At 48.4% G+C, this 14,598-nt stretch overlaps 1 protein-coding gene and 1 non-coding gene across 2 annotated transcripts; both read right to left on the reverse strand.

Moving 5' to 3' along the window:
* Positions 1 to 5,206: 5,206 nt before the first annotated feature.
* LOC137302339 (zona pellucida sperm-binding protein 3-like) lies at positions 5,207 to 5,989 on the reverse strand. Its single transcript, XM_067971973.1, has 4 exons — positions 5,902 to 5,989; positions 5,633 to 5,810; positions 5,421 to 5,547; positions 5,207 to 5,245 (listed from the first exon to the last, which is right to left on the reverse strand). Exons 1-4 carry the CDS (start codon positions 5,906 to 5,908, stop codon positions 5,207 to 5,209), a joined length of 351 nt encoding a protein of 116 aa, XP_067828074.1. The 5' UTR covers positions 5,909 to 5,989.
* A 5,675-nt stretch (positions 5,990 to 11,664) lies between these two features.
* trnae-uuc (transfer RNA glutamic acid (anticodon UUC)) lies at positions 11,665 to 11,736 on the reverse strand. The gene has a single exon. It is a non-coding gene; the product is annotated as a tRNA-Glu (tRNA).
* Positions 11,737 to 14,598: the final 2,862 nt, after the last annotated feature.

A 14,598-nucleotide genomic window follows, 5' to 3' on the forward strand; every position in this document is an offset into this window, starting at 1 on the left:
ACCAGAACTGAGAGGTTATAACTATCAGGATAGACTGAACAGGCTGGGGCTCTTTTCTCCAGAAAAGAGAAGGCTGAGGGGTGACCTAATAGAGATCTTCAAAATTATGAGGGAGTTTGATAGGGTCGACATCGAGATGTTTCCACTTGTTGGGGAGACCAGAACTATGGGCCATGAATGGAAGATAGTCACTAATAAATCCAGTAAGGAATTCAGGAGGAACTTATTTACACAAGGAGTGGTTAGAATGTGGAACTTGCTAACACATGGAGTAATTGAGGCAAATAGCATAGATGCTTTTAAGGGGAAGCTAGATAAGTACATGAGGGAGAAAGGAATAGAAGGATATACAGATAGGGACAGATGAAGAGAGGTGTGAGGAGGCTCGTGTGGAGCATAAACACCAGCACAGACCAGTTGAGCCGAATGGCCTGTTTCCGTGCTGTAAATTCTATGTAATTCTAAATGGTCCATAAATACGGAGAATAAAAGTGGGCCCAGCACTGACCCCTGGGGTAACCACTTCCAACCCTTCTCCAATCTCAGCAACTCCCATTAACCCGGACCCTCTGTTTCCGGTCCCCAGACAACTTTCTCCCCGCACTGTTCCATTTCCTTTTGAACAGCCCACCTGAACAGACTGGGCATTACCCCGGGGATCCCCCAGTTACCTTCACACCGTTGCTCGCCATGTCCCTGATTTCACTTGACATCCTTCACAGTCTCATCGAATTGTCTTGGTGCCTCCCGGCCGTGTGAACATCCAAAGAGATTTCCAGTCAGCCTCAAGTATTTTCCAGCAGATTGTTTCAAATCCGGCGCGGTTTTCCTCAAAACTCCTGGAAGTTCAGGCACGAATTCTCCTGTGGAAGAAAGTCACATCGTGTTACGGGACGGAAGAATTAACGACCCTTCTGAAGTACTCGGTGTCGGCCTTGGCTCATTTGTATCACTCTCTCGCCTCTAGAATCATAAAGGTTGAGGATTAAAGCTCCCCTCCAGAGACCTGAGCACAAAATCTTGGCTCACACTCCAGTGCAGTACTGAGGGAGTGCTGCACTGTCGGAGGTGCCGTCTTTTGCACGAGCCGTTAAACCAGTCCGGCCCCTCAGGTGGATGTAAAAGATCCCACGACACTATTCGAAGAAGAGCAGGGAAGTTCTCCCCGGTGTCCTGGCCAATATTTAATCCTCCACCAACACCTATAAACAGATTATCTGGTCATTTATCACATTGCTGTTTGTGGGATCTTGCTGTGCACAAAATGGCTGCCCACATGACAACAGTGACCTCATTTCCAAAGCCCCCCCATTGGCTGCGAGGCTTTGGGTCGTCCTGAGGATGTGACAGGCGCTGGAGAAATGCAAGTTCCCCCTCCCCGGGGCCGCCCTCCGCTCTAATCCCATTGCCCGTCTCTCGGTCCTGTCCCCGGGCTCGGGGACTCTCGGCCGGTCCAGGGCCCTTTAAGAGGGACGCGCCACACTGCGCATGTGCGCCGTTTATTTAAATCAAACCGCGCGATTCAAAGGAAAAGTGACGTCAGTTTCCGTCACAATAAAAACCGCTCGTTCTCAACCGAAAAAACGGAAAGTTTGTCTCGCGACACAACAGGAAGCGGCCGCTGATCCGGCGGGTGATGTGCGCATGTGCGAACATTCTCCCAGAGTGCAGCGCGGCCCGTCTCACAGATGGGGCCTTTTCTCTGCCGCTCTGCATTGTGGGATATTCGTCCGCCATGACGGGCCCGGGTCACCGAGTTCATCCAATCACAGGTGAAGCTTCCCGGATTGGTGGAACCGACAGAGTGCAGGTGGTCTGTGGAGCGAGAGAATCTCTGAGAAGAGGGGCAGCCAATTGGGGAAATCACAGGAGGTGGTGACCGGTCATAAACCCAATCGGTGAATGACGGATTGAACCAAGGAAAGGAATGAAGAAACTCGACTGGGACCTGTGGGAACAGGCGGACTAATAAATTTAACCCGTGTCCAGTTCAGGTCACCACATTACAGGAAAGATGGGATTGGACCAGAGAGGGTCCAGAGGAGATTTACAAGGATGGTCCAGGACTGGAGAATTTTAGCTGTGAGGAAGGATTGGATCCGCTGGAGTTGTTTTCATTGGAACAGAGGAGGCTGAGGGGGGATTTAATTGAGGTGTTTAAAATTATTGGGGGCCACACAGACTGCATCACTTCAAGAAGGCAACTCACCACCACCTTCATGAGGGCAATTGGGGATGGGCAATAAATGCTGCCCTTGCCAGCGACGCCCACATCCCATGAACAAATAAAAAAAGGATATGAAGGTCCTATATCCCTTAGCAGAGAGATCAATAACCAGGGGGCATATATTTCAAGTAATTGGTAGAAGGATTAGAGGGGATCTGGGGATAAATTTTTTCACCCAGAGGGTGGTGTGAGTATGGACCTTACTGGCTGAAAGGGTGGTAGAGGCAGAAACCCACATCGCTTTTTAAAAGTACTTCGATGTGCACTTGAAGTGCCGTCACCTACAAGGCTGCGGACCAAGACCAAGAGTGCGATTCGGTTGGATCGCTCTTCTTCAGCTGGCACAGACACGATGGGCCGAATAGCCTCCTTCTGTGCTGTAAATTTCGATGATTCTATAACCCCTAGGGTCAAATGTAACATGGCAAAAGATACATGTTTATGGTTCAAAAAAATATCGTTACAGGGAGGGAGGGGACAATGTAGAGTTCTGCCCGAAAGCGTTGTTGACACAAACTCCATGAATTATTTTCAATGGGAATAATAGTGCAGGGACCTTGGAACAGAGGAACATTAAATTGGATGAGGGGAGACAGAGGAAAGTCACCTGTTTCTGTCCTGTAAGATCCAAAGCTTCATTGAGAATGAATTAATGAAGCATTTCGACATGGTATTTTTTGCAACATTTTTAAAATATCCCACAGTAGTTCTCCTGGTCAGTATATCCAGTTTGTAAAGTCTCCCTGAAATGTTTATATGTAAATCAGACAACAGTCAGAAGAGGGTAGGATGGACCGACAATACACTTGAATGTATTGTCATCTATTGAGTTTAAAGTTTCCGAACACTATTTGTCAATGGTGTGAGGAAGCTCAGAGTGAAAGTGAGGAGGGGCCGTCTGACTGCAGTTTCCACTGGAAAAAAAAATCACCTTCAGTCTGTACAGTGAGCAGAAATGAATTGCTGTTGTTAAAAGTTCCCACTAACTCAATATTATACTTCAACAGAACGAGCCTGGATCTCCTGCTATGTTTAAACACTAAACTTCAGTGATTATACCTCAAGTAAAATATTACTATGATTTGATTTAAATGGAGAAGTGGTTTCCACCTGCCAAAGAATGTTGTCTGAAGCGAGGGTGTTTACTGCTAACAGCTCCCATCCTGTTTAATAGACCCCCTGAATTTCTGATTTACCAGAAAGAAAAACCCAGCTCAGTAAAGTTCAACATTCTCTTATTAATCTGAAGACCATTTTATGAACAAATTTCAGGATTTCACAAGGTTGTCCCAGACATGGATTGGACCCAATTCACTGTAAAGTTGTAAAAACAGCCAGTTTAGCGACCAGGGGACAGAACCTAAAAATTAGAATCAGGACTTTCAGGAGTGAAGTTATGAGACACTTCTACACGCAAAGAGTGGGAGAAGTTAGGAACACTCTTCCACAAAGGGCAGTTGATGCTCGCTCAATTGTTAAATCTATTACCTCAGCTTAACATTTTGTTGAGCAAAACAAGGTAAGGGATATGACGAAGGCAGGTATATGGAGTTATGTCACAGATCAACCATGATCTCATTGAATGGTGGACCAGGCTCGAGGGGCTAAATGGACTACTCCTGTTCCAATGACCACCCCTCAAATACAGTGAATGATAAACAATGTTATTTGAAAATAGGACTAACTACTTACAATACAATCCTGAGGGCCTGTCGTGAGGGGAAGCTGAGGATAAAGAAACTTCAATCTGTGCTCACAAGATGACAGGTGAAATTCAAATCCAACAGAGTTAAATCACAACCGCTGGGCTCCCCGTCCCTCACATTCTCACTGTGCCTGTACCCACTGGGCACAACATTGCCCCCTGTGTACATTAACCATTACACTGAACATTTGAAATCTACCTGGAGCCCCACCCCCACTAAACAAGAATTTTACACCAGGGGCAGAGATATTCAATCTTGGAGGAGAGTTCCAAGTCCACTGACTTTCAATCCTATTGGTGTTTGGACAATTAGCTCCAAAAGGGAAAGTTTAACTGGAGTTTGGAGCCCGTTTTGGATTCGAGTGATCAATGGCCACGGGACACCAAGGGAATGATTGGGCCGTCAACCAGCCAGCACCAGTACCTCAGGCCAGTCCCACTGTCCCTTCAGAGTTCATTGACCTGCACAATGAGGGCCTGGCAAGCCTTCACCCATTGCTGCAGCCATCCCTGGACAGGGCCTGGATACACTATTACCAGCCATTCTGCCACTACTTACATGGACCCATTAAAACCCATTTCACTAACAGGAGGAACTGTGGAGGAGTGCGGAGTGTTACTAACAGAATTGAGCACTCGTTGCATGCTGATTGGAGCCAGATAATGAAAAATGAGCAACCAGCCATTAGAAGATACAAGTAGTCACTGCTTTATTGGTCATTTGATAACTAGTTGAACTGGGTTTGCTTGTGTTTCCTGTACAGGAACAAGGCGATCAAAGAAGCAGAGATCAGAGAGACAGCGGTCACAGTCAGGGCCAGGATCAGGACCACCTCAGACTCCACACCTAAAAAGCAACAAGAAACCAATGGTCAGTGAAGGAAATACTGAGGAGAAAATGGAAACTAGCAGTCAACCAACTCACCACCCGGAGACCTCTCCTGCATCCTTTGCTCAACCTCATTAAGGGACTCAGTTGCCAGCTCTGTCACATCAGGATCCAGAATGACCAGGGGTCCAAGTGAGGCCTCACCCTCCCACTTCAATTCAGCATCACTCTCTGCAATATCAAACATTCCAGTTAGAGAGGGTAAAGGGTGACCTCCAACATAGAGGGGATCAATGTCCTACCAGGTCCAGATGCAAGATCCCTCCTTCCTCTGGAATCAAGTCGGAATTCCCTCGTGGCACTACAGCTGCCCAGATGACAACAGGCGCACACATCATTGGTAGATTCTTCTAATGGGGTCCAGCTGAACCAGAGAATCAGTTTATCAACCAGGTTGTCCATCACCCTTTAATACAACACATCCCTGAGCGAGAGAGGGAACTTACATATTCTGGAAAGTACAAGCTTTGTTCATGGAATCTCTCCGATCCACTGCAGCAACTTTCAGGTGACGAAAATCTGAGGGACACATTCAATACAAGTTGTTATTTAGTGACCTCCTCCCAACATGGGGAACCCAATGTTTGGCTTCCTCTTACCAAGGAACGGTCATCTCCAAAGAAGCAGAACGCATCCAGATCAAACTGGAGTTCGTCCAGCTCACGTTCACCTCTTGGCAACACAAAGGTTGAAAAGGAGTCCCCAGCTTTGCTGTCCAGGAGGCAACTGAAGAAAGATTAAAAAAGGGACAAAGTGAATAAAGTGAACCTATTGAGACATAACCAGCTGGAGAAAGCAGAGAGCTCCTTACCCATGGTAGTCAATGATGTTGTATCTTGGGGTGGAATCCTTGTCTGGGCTCAATGTAGCTGCACAGCTGTCAATGTAGAGCTTCAAGGGCATGTGGTTGGTCATTGAAACAGAGGCCTCAATGTGAATGAGGTCACCCAGGTAGTCGACAGTCGAGGTGCGCTCTGTAAGCCAGTCATCTGAAGTACAAGAGGACAAGGGTTGGAGACAGTGGGTGTAACTCCCAGTGGGAAACGACAGAAAAGCACTCCCCATCCACCCATCACATACCGTTCATAAGACGCAGTGAGAATGACAGAAGCCCTTCTCCAGACTTGGTCGAGCTGAATGGGATCCAGGTGGGCTTGATAGGGTCACTGCTCACATTGCCCTTCCTGGAAGGACAGTAGATAATTTCAGGACAACTTCATAGAACTGCACCTGCTGTAGACCTTATTTGCCACAGAGTAAAGATTCTTACCTAAAATAGTGGCACTCAATGGGAATGATGGCTCCATTAGTTCTCACAATGACAGATCCACGAGCATTTGGGGTGTGGTTCAGGTGGGTGGTGTAGACCAGGAAATCTCCAGCCATCTGAAAGACATCAGGTTAAGGAATGAAGAGCTGGTCTCATTGGACAAAAGCTATTTCTGGTCATTTTCCTGCCCTGTTAAGCAGCAGTTTGAGGAGTTTCAGCTGCTCCTCAATGACACATGATTGAAGCAGCTCCACCATTGGTTGAAGTTGCCTGGAGCAGCCTCTGTTACTCGACTCAGTCCACCTTCTATTACAGGGGACTTCAGGCCTGCAGTCAGAAACCCTGAAATGATTGGCACTGCCAGATTTGATGAGCATTCTTTCCCATATAGAATAGAGCTTTCACCTTAAGGGGCTTCAAGTTACCCCTGATATGGAGCACAAAACACATCACTTTTAAACCTCATCTGTGTCCATTAAAACAAGGGGATTGGCAGGTGTAATAACCAAAAGTGGAGTTCCCCTTTAATACATTGGGATACAATTATTATTCCACTTGTTTCATCATTTAAGAGCAGTCTCAACAGGAACTTCCACACTGAACATTCATTGACCACAAGTTGAGGCAACAGGCCAGAATATCCACAGGAAGGAACAGAAAAGATAAATCAATTGAGGCACAAGAGAACAGAGTGGTTTGGAGAAATGTAGGTGAAGGTTCAAGGTCAATAGAATTGAATCTCAGAGTTAGAGAGTGGTAATGACCCATTTAAGAAAGATGCAGTCCCTCAGTGACAAGTTGAAGTTCTTTTTAAATATAAAGCTAAGATTAACATGTCAATATAAAGAAAGTAGTTTCACACAAGGTGATATTTAACAGTGGGCAAGAATTTATACACTGATTTCATTCAGGGATCTCCTCAGTGGCTGGAATTTCACCTGATGTTAATGAGCTCAGAGTGGGCAGTAATCCACACAGTGAAATTGGAGCAAGAGTTGAGGAATCACATTACCTGCAATCTGCTACCACATTCCCTGCAATCTGCTACCACATTCATGGAGCCCATAGTCAAAGAAGACAGTGTGGTTCTGAGAGGAGATCCCAGTTGGCCGACAACCTGCTGTCCCCAGGGTCAGGTCAGCAGCTTTAATCAGGTGACTGGTTCTAAATAAATCCATGTCTCCCCTCACCAGCAGGTTCTGCTCTCCACACTGCACCATCACAGTCTGCAGTGGAGACAGACTTCTCCCCTCAGACACACTGAAATGGGAACCAAAGGGAGGGACAGGGGTGGGTTTTACTCTTCTCCATGGAAATCTCTGCCCTCTAAACTGTTGCCAAATATCAGAGCAACAAACCGCTCCAACTAACACCAGCACCGAGAACAAATCTCCCACTACAAAATCCCCCATGCTACCAAACAACTCAACGATCACTTTATCCACCAACCAGCACCTTTTATACGCAACCTGCAGTCACCTGACTCCAATTCTTTTTTTTTTTTCTTTTTAGGCCCCCCTTTTATAAGAAGGGGGGGTGTGGGGTGTGCTTAACAACTAAAAACCAAACAAACCAAAACCAAGAGTTCAAATCAAAATTTTATTATCCTCGTTCAGGATGCACTCCAGCCCCTGCGGTGCCCACCGGTCGCGGAAAGCCTCAAGCGTACCGGCAGACACCGCGTGCTCCATCTCCAGGGCCACCCGGGCGCGGAGCAACCCGCGAAAGAGAGGCAGACAGGCCGAGCGCCCACCCCCGCGGACCGCGAGCATCCTGGACCTGTGGATAGCCACCTTGGACAGGCCCAGGAGCAGGCCCACGAGGACGTCCACCGACCTGCCCGCCCCCCTCCTCACCGGGCGGCCAAAGATCAGGAGCGTGGGACTGAAGTGCAGCCAGAACTTGAGGAGCAGCCCCTCCAAATAATGGAACAGGGGCTGCAGTCTCGCACACCCAGTGTACAAATGAAAAACGGACTCCTCCAGGCCGCAGAAAATGCAAGCGGCCTGGGTGTCCGTAAAATGGCGTAAACGCCTGTTGCACGGGACTGCTCCGTGCAACACCCTCCACCCCAGATCCCCAAAGTAACACGGGAGGACCCCTGTATAGAGAGCCTCCCACTGGGGACCCCCGTCTCCGCCGGACGGCAGGATGGTACGCCAGGGCGTGTCCGGGCGAGAGACGAGGGCGAGGAAGTGGATGGTGTGCAGGAGCAGCCCGTACAGGAAATCCCTCCGCGCGGTGTGAAACGGCACGGAGGGAATTTCCGAGAGACGGCTCAAGTTGTGAGGCGCGGCCCTCCGAGGGAGGTTCCGGGGTTTGGCGCCGAGGAGGAATTCCGTCCGAACGGGGGTCAGGTCGGACGGGATGGCTCCGCACGCCTGAGCCGCCTCCACACCCCGAGTGGAGTCAGGGCCGAGCGCCGATTTCAACACCTGGATGGCGGCGGCCGCGTCCCCGGCACGCCACGAGGACATGCGAGCGGCGAGCGCCCACGGCTCGAGCCAACCCGACCCTCCGCCATCCAGGACGTCCCTGACTCTGGTTACCCGACCGGCCACAGCCCTCCGCTCCGTCAGCCACGAGCGGCTGAAGCCGACATCGCGGAGGAACGGATTCCCGAGCAGCGGCTCCTGCAGGACGGCCGCTACCCCCGACGGGCGAGAGCTCCGGCTGGAGGCGACCATGGTCCAGACCCTGAGCAGATCCTGGTACAAGACAGGCAGCTCCTGCAAAGACGTGCGGCCGCCCAGCAGCGAGACGAACAGGAGCTGCGTGTCGTAGTTCAGGCCGTGCAGCTGGCGGAAAAAATACGTCGCCAGCGCACGCCATCTAAGAGGACGCTCCGCGTACAGGTATCGCTGCAGCATCCGAAGGCGGAAAGTTGCCACCTGGGTGCGGACGCACACCAGCACTCCAATTCAATGAGTCGCTGTTGTGATACGATTGGATGTCTTTCAGAAAAAAAACTCAATGTCTTTAGAATCCTCCTTTCATTCAATCACTTCCATTGTCCTATTTCATAAGTTTCATTCGAAAGAAAGGAAAAAAAAGAAAAGAAAAAAAGATGGAGATCGTGAGCGGTGTAACTGAGTACAGAGATACAGAGAGACACCAGCAGAGGGAGGTAGAGAGCGGTGTAACTGAGCACAGAGAGACTGAGAGACACCAGCAGAGGGAGGTAGAGAGCGGTGTAACTGAGTACAGAGATACAGAGAGACACCAGCAGAGGGAGGTAGAGAGCGGTGTAACTAAGTTCAGAGATACAGAGAGACACCAGCAGAGGGAGGTAGAGAGCGGTGTAACTGAGCACAGAGATACAGAGAGACACCAGCAGAGGGAGGTAGAGAGCGGTGTAACGAGGTGCAGAGATGCAGAGAGACACCAGCAGAGTGTCCAGGAAACCAACCTTTTATCTGAAATCTGAGGCGGGATCTAAACTGCACAGTAGAGGAAGCATTACTGTATATCTAACCCGTGTTGTACCCTCCCTGGGAGTGTTTGATTTGACAGTGTCGAGGGAGCTTTGCTCTCTATCTAACCCGTGTTGTAACTGCCCTTCTACAACTGGAAAGTTTCTCCTTCTTTACTCTATGAAAACCCTTCACAATTTTGAACACCTCTATCAAATCTCCCCTTTACGTTCTGTGCTCTCAGGAGAACAGCCCCAGTTTCTCCAGTCTCTCCACATAACTGAAGTCCCTCATTCCTGGCACCATTCTCGTAAATCTCTTCTGCACCCTCTCTAAGGCCTTGACATCCTTCCTAAAGTTTGGTGTCCTGAATTGAACACAATACTCCAGCTGAGGTCTAACCAGTATTTTATCAAGGTTTAGTATCAATTCCTTGCTTTTGTATTCTATGCCTCAATTAATAAAGCCAAGGGCCCCATTTGCTTTCTTGACAACTTGTCCTGCCACCTTCAAAGATTTGTGTAACTACACCCCCAGGTCTCCATATTCCCCCACTCCATTTAAAATTGTCCCATTTAGTTTATATTTCCTCTCCTCATTCTTCCTCCCAAAATGTATCACTTCACAATTCTCTGCATTAAATTTCATCTGCCATGTTTCTGCTCATTTCACCAGTCTGTCTATGTCCTCCTGAAGTCTGTTACTATCCTCAACATTGTTTATTACATTTCTGAGTTTCGTGCCATCTGCAAACTTTGAAATTATACCCTGTACACCCAAGTCCCGGTCATTAGTATATATCAAAACGAGCAGTGGTCCTAATACCGAGCCCTGGGGGACACCACTGTATACTTGCCTCCAGTCTGAAAAACAACCGTTCACCACTACTTTCTGTTTTCTGCCCCTTAGCCAGTTTTGTATCCACGCTGCCATTGTCCGTTTAATCCCATGGGCTTCAATTTTGCCAACAAGTCTGTTATGTGATTCTTTATCTTGCCTTAATCTCTCCCCGCATAGAAACTCCCCGACCCATATTCATGGCCGCCCCCTCGACCTTGCAATCACGTGGCCTCTCTACTCACGATCGTGTCAATCATGGATAAGGCCATCTCTGATCACATCCTTGTATCCCTCTCCATCCACATCGAATCAAAGAATCATAGAAAGGTTACAGCATGGAAGGAGGCCATTTGGCCCATCGAGTCCATACCGGCTCTATGCAAGATCAATCCAGCTAGTCCCACTCCCCCAATGCAGATCACAGAATGAACTCAGGAATCCCACGCCACTTTCTATGAGCGGTAACAGGCTGCGGTTATGGTGCAGACCGGGACCCAGGGCTGAGGCTGTGGTCATCAGTTACTCTGGGAGTGGCACAATCTGTTTCATGACTAGCCAAGGGTGAGAGTAACCCCAGGGAGTCAGGCTGGTGTTTAGAAGGGTGTGGGTTCCAGCTCCCGTTCCAGGACTGGGACACATGATCCAGACTGACTGTGTCGTTCTGAGAGGGAGCTGCATCGTGAGAGGTGCTGTCCTTTGAATGAGGTGTTAAGTGGTAATTTGTGAAGAGCAGGGAGTTCTCCCGGTGTCCTGGCCAATATTCTTTCCCCAACCATCAGCACCCAACAAACAGGAGGTCTGCTCAATATATCATCACTGTTTGTGGGATCTTGCTGTACACAACTTGGCTGCTACGTTCTCTTATAAAACGATAGTGACTGAACTTCTAGTGAAGTGCGTTGGGATGTCCTGAGGATGTGAAAGGTGCTATACAAATGCAAGTTCCTTGTTTCTCACAGTGGGCCGTGTCTCTTTCCTTGTCTCATTGAGACTCTCAGTTGATTGGTCCGTTCTCTCCGCAGATGGGGCCCGACCCGCTGAGTGTTTCCAGATTGTTCTGTGCGTGTTTCACTCAGACTCGGGTTTTACAGTAAATAATAAAAGGACTGCAGTCAGACACTTGGCCATGAGCTGCTGAGTGACCTGTCGGGATATTGTTGCTTGCTTCCCTTCAGCTTGTGGGGCTGGGTTTTTGGTGCACTGTCCCTTCAAGTGCTGTGGTTTGCCTCATTTCTCAGTATGATTGCAGTGCGAATTCAGAAGGAGCAGCCACAGTCCGGACTGCAGGCAAATTGGGAGGCTGGGACTAAAAGTTCACTATTCCCACACCGGGAGTCGAACCCGGGCCGCCTGGGTGAAAACCAGGAATCCTCACCGCTAGACCATATGGGAACTGAAAAACCGACTAGCAAGAAGGGCACTGAGACTACAACCGGAAAGTTAACGGACGATTCAAAGGAGGTATTCACAATTATGAAAGGTATTGACAGAGTATTTAAGGAGAAATTGTTTCCAGTGATGGAAGGGTTAATAACCAGAAGAGAAAGATTTAAGGTAAATTGAAAGACAGTCATGGGGGGTGTGACTAAGATTGAGACCATTCATTCAGCTGCCTCTGCAGCTCCCCTCCCTTCCCCGAGCCCACCAAGTTAATCTCCGATCTCCCCTCATGCCCTCTCTGAGCTCTCTTGACCATGAGACCCACCTCCTGCTCCCTCGACCCCAAACTGCTGACCACCCAACCTCCCTTCCTGGCCCCATGTTAGCTGACATTGTTAATGTTCTCCTCTCCTCAGGTACGGTCCCCCTCCCCATCAAATCTTCCATCATCACCCTCCTTCATAAAAGACCCACCCTTGACCCCTGTATCCTTGCAAACTACCACCCCATCTCCCACCTCCCTTTCCTCTCCAAAGTGTTGTCGCCTCCCAAATCCATGTCCATCTTTCCCACAACACCATGTTTGAATCCCTCCAATCAGGTTTCCACTCCTGCCACAGTACTGAAACGGCCCTTGTCAAAGTCACAAATGACATCCTCTGTGACAGTGTAGAGGGAGATTTAATCTTGATCTAACCCTTGATGCACCTGCCCCCGGAGTGTTTGATGGCACAATGTAGAGGGAGCTTTACTCTGCCATGTACTGTACAGTATCAGTCTGTGATGGAGCAGAGCCCTGCTCTTTAATAGAAATCATTCTTTCGATGAGCCACTGAGCCCCTAAAGCAGCCTCCGAGACCCAAAGTCTGATTTCCATCCCACAGTTCCAGCAGTTAGCGAGGGCTGGGCCACGTTAACAGCAGCTCTCTGTTCCTGGTCTGGAGCTGAGGTGTTGTGTATTGTCCCTGACACAGGGACCAGACGGTGAGCTGCTGGCTCCTATTGTTCTGGGATCATTCCCTGCTGCTCTGTTCTCACCTCTTCACTGGGTCTCAGATTATTACCAGCCATCTTCCTGATCAATAAACAATCGGCAGTCTGACCGCGGAGATTTGAAATGTGTGAAACATTTCATGTGTCTCATCCCTGTCCCTGGACACAAATAAATCGGCCACCATGAAATGTTCACAGTCCGTTTCTTGAGCCTTCTCCTTCTTAGAAGAATCTTTTAAACTCCTTGCTAAAGTGACCATTGATCTTAATGTCTTGTTTTGCGGTATGTTCTGGATTGTTCCAGGTCAGCATTGTAATAATTCGGGGTAGTTGAAAAGTGGGATCATTATATTAAATCTAGATATTTATCACAGCCCCGCCCCCAAACATTCAAACCACCGTTCAGGAGGAGAACCCCTCTGCTCGCTGACCGACATTGGCTCCCAGTCCACCAACATCTCAAATTTAAAATTCTCATCTTCCTGTTCAAATCCCTCCATGACCTCGCCCCTCCCTATCTCTGTAACCTCCTCCACCCCGACAACCCTCCGAGATCTCTGAGCTCCTCCAATTCAGGCCTCTTGCGCATCCACGATTTTCATCGCTCCACCATTGGCGGCCGTGACTTCAACCGCCTGGGACCAAAGCTCTGGATTTCCCTCCCTAAACCTCCCCGCCTCTCGACCTCTCTCTCCTCCCTTAAGACACTTAAAACCTACCTCACCTGTCCCAATATCTCTTTTTGTGGCTCCGTGTCACATTTTGTTTGATAATCGCTCCTGTGATGCGCCTTGGGACGTTTTACTCCGTTAAAGGCGCGATATAAATGCAAGTTGTTGTTGTTGGGGTGGAGAAAGGGTTTTCTTTCTTTTTATCACTCTTTTCTATCTCTCTATTTCTTTCCTTTCTCGGATTCTGTTTTCCGGGTCTGTTTACTGACACACATTACTATCTGTGTCACTCGGTGTCTAACAATGTGAGGCAATGTGTTTTATTCCCGCTGTGTTATCTCTCTGGCGGTTTGCTGATAAATGTTTAACTCGCGGCCTGTTCCCGTTAATGGTCACAAGCAGCAACAGACAGACAGAGCGTGTCTGACCGCCCTGAGATGTGAAAAAGGCATCAGTTTAGGAGAAATGCATCAAATCAAATGTTCATCGGGCACCGAGAGAGACAAAAACCAGAGAGAAAGGCAGAAGGAAATAGAGAATTAAAAGCTAAATACAGACATCCTTGATGTCTCTCTATTCCATCCCCAACCGTTCAGTGTCGGGTAAAAATGTCAGTGTAAATAAATGTTTGAGAATCAGCCCATGGAAGATGAAACAAAATAACAGAAAACTGCTGAAACCCAGGATCGAACCAGGGCCCTTTTCAATCTGTTGAACGCTCGCCCCATTGAGTTGTTTCAGCCCCACTGTAAACTGCACTTCAGGTCATCCTCTTGGAATAAAATATAACCCCGGGTGGAATTGCCCCTCCCGCTCATTCCTCACTTCGGGAGAATGAGACCGACCACCAAGGAGAGATTTTCTGAGACTGTCGTTGAATCTCATTTATATTAAACATTCCTTGAACTCTCTGCCGGGGGGATTCAGAGCTGGGGTTCGCCATGAACCAGCTTCCCCTCAATTCCCAGCTTTATCAGTGAATCGACCAATGAACGCTCGACAGAGCTCAGGTTATATTAATAATAAAAACAGAAAATGCGGGAAACACTCAGCAGGTCAGGCAGCATCTGTGGAGAGAGAAACATCCTTTCAAGTCGATGACCTTTCATCAGAACTCTCTCCACAGACGCTGCCTGACCTGCTGAGTATTTCCAGCATTTTCTGTTTTTACTTCAGATTTCCAGCATCTGCAGTATTTTGTTTTTGTTTT

The sequence above is a fragment of the Heptranchias perlo genome, chromosome 35, assembly GCF_035084215.1.
Source record: "Heptranchias perlo isolate sHepPer1 chromosome 35, sHepPer1.hap1, whole genome shotgun sequence".
Taxonomy (NCBI): Eukaryota; Metazoa; Chordata; class Chondrichthyes; order Hexanchiformes; family Hexanchidae; genus Heptranchias; species Heptranchias perlo.